The 12496-nt window shown below is 36.7% G+C and overlaps 1 protein-coding gene across 1 annotated transcript; it reads left to right on the top strand.

The window, feature by feature from the left end:
- Positions 1 to 1208: 1208 nt before the first annotated feature.
- On the top strand, positions 1209 to 9647 carry LOC133712095 (inositol transporter 1). The gene is made up of 7 exons (XM_062138177.1): positions 1209 to 1353; positions 1495 to 2035; positions 2799 to 2869; positions 3211 to 3546; positions 5066 to 5173; positions 7694 to 7879; positions 8681 to 9647. Exons 2-7 carry the CDS (start codon positions 1885 to 1887, stop codon positions 9329 to 9331), a joined length of 1503 nt encoding a protein of 500 aa, XP_061994161.1. The 5' UTR covers positions 1209 to 1353; positions 1495 to 1884; the 3' UTR covers positions 9332 to 9647.
- The last annotated feature ends 2849 nt before the right edge of the window (positions 9648 to 12496 follow it).

Genomic DNA, 12496 nt, shown 5'->3' with positions numbered 1-12496 from the left:
CACCACCACCCGCTCTTGAAGCCGCCCGAACTCGCACCCTCCGCTGTCACACCGCGATCGGAGCCTCAATAGACTGTGATCCGCCTCAGAACCTCCGATCACAAATTTCTGTCGCCGTCCTTCAAAACCTAGACAGCAGATCTCCGACTTGGATCACACCACACTAGCCACCGCCTCCTCGCTGAGACAACCGCGATCGGAGCCTGGCACACCTGGATCGATCAACATCGTGGACCGCCACTGACCTCGCCGCGATCAACGCCTGCCACAGCCTGGATCGAAACCCACCAACACAATCTGAGAAGCCTCCAAACCAGGTAGCCCCCGCTGCACCCACGATCGCCGCAGAGAGCCTTCCCTGCGTCGCCGCCGTCCACGATCGTCGCCGCCGTCCACGATCGTCGCCTTGCCTGAAGGAAGAGCGCCGCCGCCGCCAATCGAAACCTAGGTTTCGAAAAAACCAAGGTCACTCGCTCCGAGAAGCTCGAAATTGGGCCTTACTTTAAGAGTGAGAGATGATAAGAAATTAGACTGTATTGTACAATGAATTGTTCTACCTGTCAAATAAAAAAGGAGATCAATATTTCTAATAATTGAACAAATATGTATCCTTTATTTATTTATTTGCACTTTTATATTGCAAACAAAAATAAAGTGACCCAATTTATATTAGTGATTTGACCAAAATTTCCTCCATTTTAACGGCTTGTAATATGAGAATAGACGGTAGAGATGAAGGCGTAAGATGAAGTTAATCTTGAGACACTAAAGTGATATTCTTCAAAGTGTGAATCGGGTGAAATTATTAGCTTGCAATATGAGAATAGATGGCAAAAACGATGTTAAAGTTGAGAGACTAAAATAATATTCTTTAAACGTGAAAAACAAAAATATGGATCGGATAAAAGATGACCAACGAAAGAGACTGTTTTTTCTATAAAAAAAAAAGTTTATAAAGAAGAAAGGATTTGAAAGCACCCATCATATAGTCTAGGCTGTCGGCTGGTCACCACAAGTGAAGTGAGTGGCTAAGGGAGTCCCCATCTGAACACGTTTTGTTTGCTTCACCCTCCGAAACAAACGTCACCGTTACCCGGCTCGACCCTATCTGTACCATACTCTCCAACGTGGACGATGCTCCTGACGTTTCCGGTTGGCCCAGTTATCCATGTACACAGATAGATAAAAAAGCGTTTCAGTTTTGGCAAGTAAAACCATGAACCTTCATCGTCAATCGTCATGAACGGTCAACAAGAGCTGGCATCCTATTGGTCTGTCACGCTCCCGTTCGGTAATAAAAACCAATATTTCCTTGCCTTTGTTAGTTCAAATTTTATTATTACCCTTTTCCAGGTATTCCGACAACTTGTCACACCCGTGCTTGTCACACCTGTGAATGAGGGTGGAGTTGCAGCTTGTCACACCCGTGCTTTGTAGTCTGTTTGTTTGGTGTTGAATAAAGGACTATGTTTTCTTCTCAAAAAAAAAAAAAAGGTATTCCGACAACTATAGTCCTTAAATTTTCATAGTTGGCGCAACCAAACTCGACCAGTCCTAAATTCCCCCTCACCAAATTTCCATTCTTTTGATTGCTGTATGCAATTGGAGAATTTGATCTTGGAATCGACGGACTCCGTAAAGATTGGAGAATTTTGATCTCGGGAAAGTTGTATGCTTCATCATCCTTGTTACTCCTGTTTTGGTTCTCTAATCAAGTGGAATTTAGGCGGGTTCGTGTGTATATTGTTCACGATCGATTCATTAAGTTTAGATAGGATAGGAAAATCCCGGAACTTTTGGGCGAAACAAATTCTGGGTTTGTGAGTGGTGTACAATAGGCATTGGTGTAGTTTAGAGTAGGAAAGGTGATCATCGAAAGAGAAGATGACGTTGGGTTCGGCTTCGTCGTTGCCAGGGAGCTCAGGGTACTTGGATTTGCACCCAGACAGGAAAATGTTCTATTTCAGGAATCCTTATATTCTCGGTTTGACTGTCGTTGCCGGGATTGGTGGACTCCTTTTTGGCTACGACACAGGTAATCAATTCTCTCTTACTCCTTTCATATATATTACCACACATATACATACTTACTTGTCTACCTATATTTATGTATAATTTGTGTGTTAAAATTAGTAAGCAAATGTTGAGCCTGATCAATAGTGTAAGAGCATAATTACGGCTCATGGTTTTGGTGGTAGTTGTTGTTTTTGTTCTTTTCTTTTCTTTTTTCTTAAAGACAAAGAGCATCATTATATGATCAAATAAAAACATGGTTAATCGAATATAATATGGATGTATATTATACATATACTAACTTCAGAACCTGAATTGAGGGACGTTGGTTACGCATCAATCCCTGCACATTAGAAATTTAGATTTATTATAGCAGAGTAGTTCATATATCAAGGTACAGACACAAAAACAACAATTGGACCAGAAACTAAGTTTATGGAGATTATATTTTGAGTTAATCCCAAGTAGCTACTACCTTAATGGATCAATCACATTTCTAACAAGTCGCATTTTTCCGCTCTTTTAAATTCCATTGTCTAATTAGTAATTTTCTTCTTCTTGTGAAGAAAATCAACATCTGCACTAAAACCAGTACTTGTATGCACTAATATCAGCATTCTTTCGCCTTTTTTTTTTTTTTGGGAGAAAATGAAGTGAACTTGATATAAACAAGTTTCAGAGCTAGTCAGTTGTCCTATTTTGTTTTCATCCGCTCACTTCTTTTTCCTTTTTTCTTTTGTTTTTTCTAATGAAGATGTTACCACATTCTATAATTTTTGTTGTAGGTGTTATATCGGGTGCTCTTCTGTATATCAAAGATGATTTTGAGGTTGTCAGGAATAGTAGCTTCCTCCAGGTACAAGCATTTTTGTCCAGCCAGATATTTCTTTACATGGTTTCATTTTTGTCCTGAGTATGAGGAGCACAGGAAAACAGGAAAAGAGAATCATTTCTTTTTCCTAGCATATTGTTGAGTAGGCATCAGAATAATAAAAAGAGGGCGATGACCAGTCCTAATGAAGGGATCTCCAGCCTCTATTGTTGGCTGGATTTCTTTCTTCGTTTGGTTTTTATTTTTATTTATGTATCTTTTTTTTGTTTCAAGTTTTTATTTTTTATTTTTTATTTTAACAAAGTAAAAGATCAATATTTGAACCTTCTCTTCTTTTAAATATTCTGATTCTTTGAGTTTACCAGGAAACAATTGTAAGCATGGCCTTGGTTGGTGCTATGATTGGAGCAGCTGCAGGTGGTTGGATTAATGATGCTTATGGACGTAAGAAGGCTACTCTTCTTGCTGATGTTGTATTTGCTCTTGGGGCAATTGTCATGGCTGCTGCCCCCGATCCATATGTTCTTATTTTAGGACGACTTCTAGTTGGCCTTGGGGTTGGTGTGGCTTCTGTTACTGCTCCTGTCTATATTGCAGAAGCATCCCCTTCAGAAATTAGGGGAGGACTAGTGAGCACCAATGTACTTATGATTACCGGCGGCCAGTTTATTTCCTACCTTGTAAATCTTGGTTTTACAGAGGTAGACCTATCTTAGTACCATTTGATTTGCCTTATTGATGTCATTTTTTTATACTTTCTTCTCCTAAACAAAATCTTATATTTCATTCAAAAAAAAAAAAAAACGAAATCTTATATGCCATAATCTATTTTTTTTCATTACATTTGGGGAAGATGATTGGATTTAGGTCCTCATAGAGGAGAGGTATGGCTACCAATTGACTGTGTTTAGCGAGGAGGCCAAATTTGAGGCCAATTTGTTTTATTCTATTTTACTACTTTATTAAGTGACCCAGAATTACATTTTGTAATACTGATCAAATTGCTCAAATTCAGAAAGAAGAGACTACTTTTCCTTGGGCCTGGTGCAACTTGAACATTCTTTTTCAAATTTAAGTTTATGGAAAGTGTCTGAATCTATGTTAGTCGACATGCTCAGTTCATTTGCCAATGAAAAAAAGAAAAACAAAACATGCTCAATTCTTATTTTGTTGTTAATATTTGTTAGTCTCATTGTCACTTGGTTTAAAGTAGAATACTGGTTTTCAACTTTTCATTGCTTCTGAAATGTCAAATGAGAATATTCTTTTTCCCTTTAGAATTACTGAATGACAGGAATGTGAAGGTGTACTTGAAAGTATCTGATAATAGATCATGAGATGTTGATGGTACGAATCCCTGCCATTTATTTTGTTCATAATATATAGTTTTTCCTTTAACACTTTACCCAGCAGAAATTCAAAAAGTTTTTCTTTTTCTTTTTAAATAAGCTTCTGGGTTGAATGTATGCACAAAATCCTGTGTTACGTAAATCTTGTTATAGTTATTTTGCTGGCATGAAAGGTTTTCAATTTTGCAGTTTAAAGGGCAGCGTCAGGATAAGAGTTTGGGGCTGAGAAACATTATTGAAGGAAGTTCTTTCCTGCCTAAGTTAGATTATGCATGAGGCTATCACTGTTGAAAGCATGCTACTGAGATGTGTTCAAGGAACAACATATTTTAACAGTTTACTTCTTCTCTATTAGTTGGTAGCAACAGTTACTTAGTGATTTTAAAAGTTTACTTTTTCTGCTTTAATGTTTCTTCTTAAGAAACAAAAAGGAAAAAGCTTTTTTTTTTTTTTTCCTAAAATAATAAATATTTATCCATTGTTGAGTTTGAAGATTCTAAGATATTTTTATTAATTTCCAGTTCTCAAAAATATTTTTATTAATTGCCAATATACATCTTTAAAGACTATCTATTTCCTCACACGGGTGTGTTGATTATGATGGTTTTGCATGTGGTGTTTCAAGATCTTTAATGAGTTCAAGAAGAAAAATATGAACTTTCTTGAAATTTTATACATTTTAAATGTTCTATGAGCTGAATCACATTAACTTGCGACATGCCTTCTAGTGGTAACATTTGGTTTCTGCCTTCTAAAATCTTGGGTATCATAGTTCGTATGTTGCATTAGTGTTTTAGGCCTGATTTTTCTGGTTTGTTTTCTTTGGTCTCCAGTATATTCCATATATATTAATATGTCAGTGCCTATGCAGGTCCCAGGGACATGGCGATGGATGCTTGGAGTATCAGGTATTCCTGCTGTCATTCAGTTTTCTCTCATGCTCTGTCTGCCAGAGTCTCCGCGATGGCTTTTTATGAGGGTAAAATCACATCCTATCAGTCAATTTTTTATTTTATTTTAGAAAATAGGGGGGGCAGGGAGGGTAATGAGATACATTTAGTAATATATTGATAGGTATTACATAGAATACAACCTCAATTACAGTAGAAACTGGATTACATCTCTAATATACTTGAAAGCTAAGCATTCTTGGAATCCTAATTACAAATTACTTTTATTGTAATAGTGTGAAAACTTTGTGATTTTCCCTTGTCCTTCTCCTATCTATATTTATTTTGACACGCTAAAAGCAAGCGCATAATTTAACCCTGAAAATATCGTTAGTAGTATAAGCAAATAGGGATCGTTCTATTCCGGGGATTGAAGGTACACCTGTCATTGTCAAACAATTAAACAATTAAAATTAAAACAAAGTATAATATTCACAAAGATATTCACAAGTATAAACATTATTTACGAAATTAGGGGGAATTTTTGGTTTTGGTTTTCGGAAATAAACTAAGTAAAAACAAATAAAACACAAAAACATAAAAACACGAATGGAATGAGAGAAACAAAGATCAAACCCGAAACTATGATTAAAATCGATTCAAACCCTAATATTGTTTATCTAAGTCTTGAGAAAGGAGTTGATCATGTGAAATATTCGAAAGCAAACAATTTCCCATTTTTTTACTTTTAAATGCTAATTAACCTAAATGAAAGCACCTAGATTAATCCTATCAAACATGTAATCAAACCCTAGAAAGCTAGTCAATCATGACATGTTTAACGCATTAGACATAGAGAAAGGCTATCAACTCAAGTGTACAACTTAGTATGAAAAAGTCCACCTAATTGCAATCATCATCAATTAAATTCGATCTTTGTACAAAACCTTTACTACTTTGATTCAAGTTTACACAAAACAAAAAGTTGATTCATGTTCTTAAACCTAGCAACAATTATGCATAAACCCTATATGTTTCGAACCACACAAGATTAACACACAAAGGATATCTATAAAGCAAATTTAATCAAACAAACTCACATAAGCAACTCTCGAATTACAATATATGAATCTGAAAATTTCATTCAATCATATAAAATTCCAGAAATTAATATTTGTTCAAACATATATGTCAACTAGGGCAAAACCAACGAAATACAAAGCAAAGGTTACAAGGTAGAGGTCGAATTACACCGTGGATGGAGGATGATGATGGGTGAATAACGATGGAATCCTTGAATCTCGAAAGCAAGCTTCAAAGGTGGATGGTGGAGGAATAGATCACGGCTCCTTCTTCTCTTCCTTGGCCTTGCTTGACTTCGTGGCTTGCTCTAGAGGATGGAGAAGCTCACGGCAATTCTAGAGAGATTTTCTGATTTTTTTTCTCAAGTGTAAACGTAAAAGAGAGGAACCTCCAACGTCTTCATTGAAAGAGTATATATAGGAGCACGGCCTCCTTGCTCTCCAAGCCGTGCACTCCTCTTTATTTTCCACGGAATTAATGTGATAATTCCACATGACTTCCTCCAATGCTAGCTTGCCACATAAGCCCTATGAGGTGGTCCAACCAATCACAAAATTCTCTAGAATATCTCCCTAAATATTCTTGCCGAAATCTCTTGAATATTTTCTGATTTTATCTCTTTTATTTCGGCCAAAATACCTTTAGGGATTTTAGGGATGTATCTAGACTTGTTGTCCACACTTCTTCCTTCCTTAAAACTCTGTTCTCTTGGCGTCATCTTTGCTTGGCTTTCACGTTGCTTCCTTTTTTCTCTCTTAATTTCACACGGCAAATACACAAGATAATTTTCCAAGAATATTTTGTTCCAAGAAAATCTCCCTAGAAAATCTCCACCGAAATCTTCTTTGTAATTTCTGATTTTTCACGCCACTCCTTGTTTCTCTCTTGATATTTCACGGCAAACTCTCTCTAGGGTTTCTTCATTGCGTCACAAACCCTAATTCCATGGGCTTTTGTGGGCCTTTGATCCATTTTGCCGAAAATCCAATAAGTCTTGAGAGTTCTTGGGCCTTGTTGCTTCAACTTCAAGCCTTGTCACCTTCCAACGCCATAACACTTTATTTTTCCATTTCTTTTTCATGGTTGCGTTGGAAACTTGCTTGGTAAGCTCTCCTCCCTTTCGCAGGGTTTCCTGGTTGAAGCAGGAAAACTTCTTTTCTTCATTTCTGCTCATTTCTGTGGTCCATTGTTCCTCAGTTTTGCTACCCTTAACGTTTGCAAGCTCCTCTTTCCATTTATGAGTTCATTTCCACTTTTTAGCTCCGAGGTCCTGAAAATAGAAACTATTAAGAAAAATAGAAACTTTCCTAAAATGAAAAATGACAACTTTCCTAAACTGAAAATGGAAACTTTTCAAAAATGAAAAATAGAAACTACAAAATAGGAACTTTCTACAAATAGGAACTTTCCCAATCAAAGAATGGAAACTTTCCTAAACAGAGTTTTATTAAGGAAATAACGCAGAAAATGTAGGGAAATACAGTTAAAACGTCGCATTAAAATGCTCCTATCATATTTATTTGCAGGATGATAAAGAGAAAGCCATTTCTGTGCTCTCCAAAATTTATGAAGTGTCTCGCTTAGACGATGAAATTGAGTACCTTTCTTCTCAAGCAGAGGAAGAGCGCCATAAGAAGGATGATGTTAGCTACTGGCAAGTTTTCAGATCAAAAGAAATCAGACTTGCCTTTATTGTTGGTGCAGGACTTCAGGTACGATTAAGTGTTTACTTGGAATACTCTAACTGTAACCCTACACCCTATAACTCCAATTAATTAGAGAAGAAAATATCATGGGATGGAAATTTCACTACATCTAATTCAAGTCGGCATATTTCTGTATAAGTTTTTTTTTTTTTTTTCTTTCCTGGTTTGAGTTCTGATAATATGTCCGTGAGGGGGAACTTCCGAAGAAGTCTATAATTTAATTGGAAGGTTATTTCTGAAAAATATAAGGTACATTTTAGTGTTTAGAAGGACGAGAGGTTAGTGAATGAATATTTCTACACTCAGTTATACTTGTTTCAGCAAGTTGATTTTGCTAAAAAAGATTAATTGCTTAGAAACCTAACATGATTTATAACAAGCTGAGCTTGTTACAGAAGATTAATACTGGGAAACCCTGACCCAAGTGACTCAGGGGTTGGTACTTTTATGCATTGTATATTAGTTTTTGTTCCAGTTGCCTGCAACAGCTTTTACTGAGACAGGTTGCCCAGGTAATTATCTGAGATCCTTGCCTCATTTAAACCAAAATATTTCTCGTCTTAAATCCTGGAAGCTGTACGACAATCTGAGTTTTGCTTCCATTATGCCTGATGTGAGCTTGGATGACATCTTGTTTGATGGTCCTTAAAAAACTGCACACATTCTTATACTAGTTCTAGTTTAAGAAATTCAATTCCTTCTTTTGGCTGAGTTTCATAATGTCAATTGATATAACAAAAATCAAAACTATAATTTTAATCACAAACACGTGGATGTTCTAACATTAAAATATTTATGTTCGTTCAGGCATTCCAGCAATTCACTGGTATCAATACGGTCATGTACTACAGCCCAACGATTGTCCAGATGGCTGGCTTCCAATCCAACCAGTTAGCTATCTTGCTGTCCCTTATTGTAGCTGCCATGAATGCCGCTGGGACGGTTCTTGGTATTTACCTCATTGACAAGTGTGGGAGAAGGAAGCTGGTCCTATCGAGCCTATTCGGTGTTATTATATCACTTGTCATCCTCTCGGCTGCATTTTTCTTTGAATCATCTGATTCTTCAAGTGGAATCTATGGGTGGATTGCTGTTTTAGGTTTAGCCCTGTACATTGCTTTCTTTGCACCAGGGATGGGACCTGTGCCATGGACAGTGAACTCTGAGATATATCCTGAAGCGTACAGAGGTATATGTGGGGGCATGTCGGCTACTGTGAATTGGGTGTCAAATTTCATCGTGGCCCAGAGTTTCCTGTCTATAGCTGAAGCCGCAGGAACCGGTGCAACCTTCCTGATCCTTGCGGTTGTGGCTGTTATCGCATTTATATTTGTGCTTGTGTTACTGCCGGAGACAAAAGGGTTGACATTTGAGGAAGTTGAGAGGATTTGGAAGAAAAGGGCTTGGGGCAGTGATTCTAACTCGGAGAGTCTTCTTGAGCAGGCAAGTGAGTCTTAGGAATGTACCATCTTGTTTATATTCTATAAGCTTGTTAGGTGTCGTCTCAGCCAATTTGTATCTTGCTTCAGTCGATCTAATATATGTCGGTCCATTCTTCCCAATATTTGCATTGCGTGAAGATCACTAAGTATTATTATCCCTTATGCCATATGGAGTTGGTTTGGGGACCGACTGGTGAGTAAGTTGGTCCGAAGACTTTAGGTTTGGTCAATAATATGGTCGGAGATGTGAACTAGTTGGCAATTCACACCGGCAAAAAACCAATAAAACGTGTGATTGATGTGAGAAAAGAGACTTTTCTTTTGTACGTTCATTTTAAGTGTGGACCAAACTTCCCTTTTGGCTGAAATTTCAAATGGCCACATCTTTCACACGGTTCATTTCTTTAAGACTTTAACAATCAAATTACCAATTAAATTAGGAAATGTAAATCACATGTACGACATTCATTGATGAAATTCAGACATGTAACACGTCTTTGATATATATATATATATTTTTAATAAAAAATGACCGAAATGCAAATAAAACACTATATTAGAAAGTGTAGGAAGAATTCTACAAATGGTCACTTAACTATGACTCATTCGACACTTTGGTCACTCAAGTTTCAAATATATCACTTTGGTCACTCAATTATTACACTGTCAATTACTTTACTCACTCAAGGGGCATTTTATCTCACTTTAATCACTTCTCCCAATCATTCTAATACATATTTCTCAATTTTTCACAATTGGTTGGACGAAAATATCATTAATATTGTGACAAATATTTTTTTTTTAATGAAAAAAATTAAAGAATTAATTAAAGTGAAAGTTGAGTGACCAAAGTGTCGAATAGGTAAAAGTTGATTAACCATTGTGATATTCTCCTGAAAGTGTAACAAACATATACGACATTGCTTCGAAAAAAATTCATGTGTCTGCGCCTACCATTCCTCTTCCAGAATTTTCGCTTGTAGCCTCCATTAGATGAAAGGACTTGGCTTCTCTGCTATAATTTACTTTGCTATAATTTGCTTGGATTTCATCATAGCCGTCAGATATAGTTTTAAGGGCCAGATGATGCCACATCAAGAAACATCAAGAAGTTTTAAGGGTCAGATGATGCACTTTTTTTTCTAGCAAATTATAGTTATAGCAGAGAAGCCAAATCCTAGATTGAGACCCAAAAAAGAAGGAAGCACGAAGCAAGCAAGCAATGATTGGTTTTCTTTATCGTTTTTTGCCCTTAATCAAACCAATGATTGAGTGGGATTAATAAAAAAGATTAAAGAAGAGAAACAGGTAAATTACTTTAGAAAACAAAAGGGATATAAATGGAAAAAATGAATTAGTTTGCATGATTGGTGGGGGTAGATAGTCCAAAAGAACTCTCTGGATCACTCGTCTCCCTACATCTGAGGTGCACATCAAAAACCCGCCCAACAGCAACATCATTGGTTGCGATGTTCGGTTTTGGTACGTGGCTTGCAAGCATTGGTCAGAATTGACTTAACAGCATAAGAATCGTGTGGTGCGAGTACACGCGAGACGCGCATGTATTTATTGGGTTGGGGGTTGAGAGAACGTGTTTGGCGGGAAATAATGGGGAGGCGGATGGCGACGGGCCACGTGGGTTGTTGGCCGGTTCTTTGTCTTATTCACCACCCCGAGTGGCAGGTCCTGAAACACGCAGATGCGATGTATGTATGTATGTATGGGACGTCTTATGAGCATGGCATGGTTCTCCCGTGTGGTGGTGGGACCCAATTAAATAAGCCGAAAGGCTGTGGTGATCTGATAAGTGATAAGCTCTGGCTGCTGCCGCTGGCTTTGGATCTATCCTTAATCGGATAAGAAGCTAAGCCAGAGAGATGAGAGATTAGATTTTGGAAATATACGAAGCTATTTTATACTTATACGTGCACGCATTTTGCTCTTCTTCAACCTGGATCAGGCATATAGATATATGGCGGAGCAATCGACCATACGAATCGAAACTGTGTAGGTGATTGGCCAACTCGTTCCCCTTGATTTTTTTTTTTTTTTTTTTTTTTTTTTTTTTTTAAAGTCAAGAGGTTGAAATGATGTTCATACTTGGCAAACCAACAGCTAGGCAGAGATTGATCAGAGTTTTGCTTATTTGTTAGTGTTTTTTTTCTCTAGCTTAGCTGCCAAAAGAGTGGTTCTAGTTGGATCTCTAAATTGATGGTTGTTAAGGCATTGATAACTGCCTTAAAGTTAGTACGGTTCAGGTTGGACAAATTCAGTTCGTCCATTGGTTTAAGCGAGTTAGATATCTTAAAGATCATCAATTTGGCTGAACTTTTGCAAAAATAATATATACATTAGTACCTAAAAACTGAATAGTTGAGATGTGGATATGAGACCGAAAAGTGACCCTAAACTCTAACCTTGCACTTTAATTTCATAGCGAGGCCTCGCTCTGGATAGGTTCTGTATATATATATATATTATATTATATTCTTTATTTGAGAACCAAAGTCTTTTCTAGAACCATTCATATTGCAAAACAAACAAAACAAAAACTATGATCTGGATTAGCAAAAAGATCTTTAAAATTGTTTACTTGTTCGGCTCCTCTAAGAATCACTTTCAGGTTCCGCTAAAATACTCCAAAAATGTAGGCAACTTATTCACAAAATTCTTCGTGGTTGAATTGATAGAGATAAAAAAAAATTAAAAATTGTTGAAGATACATATTTAATTGTTCCAAGTGTGTTTTGGTAAAATTAAGGAGGTGTACTTAGCATTTTAAGTATTCACAAAAAATGAATTGGAGGTTTAATAAGTAGGTGAGGTCCAAATATTAAATTTGGAGGTCCAACTAGAATCACCCCTGCCAAAATCCTCCTAAATTTGGCTATAATTATCAATTTACACTCTAAATTTATAATTGTGAAAATTTATCTCTTAAATTTGACAAAAATTGTCAATTTGCATCTCCTTGTTAATTGTAACTTTTTTCATCCAAATGTGAGGCACATGGCATGCATTTTTTTTTTTTTTTTTTGAGAAAATGTGGATTTCATTATAACGCAAGTCAAAACGGTTATTACATATCATTCTGCTCCCTTCGAACTAGACAGATCAAGAAGTTGTAACTAGACATATCAAGAAGTTGTAGTGGAAGAAACTATTGTGATACATAGGGATA

The sequence above is a fragment of the Rosa rugosa genome, chromosome 5, assembly GCF_958449725.1.
Source record: "Rosa rugosa chromosome 5, drRosRugo1.1, whole genome shotgun sequence".
Lineage (NCBI taxonomy): Eukaryota > Viridiplantae > Streptophyta > Magnoliopsida > Rosales > Rosaceae > Rosa > Rosa rugosa.
The sequence above is the reverse complement of the archived record's forward strand: the minus strand, read 5'-3'. Positions and strand labels throughout refer to the sequence as shown.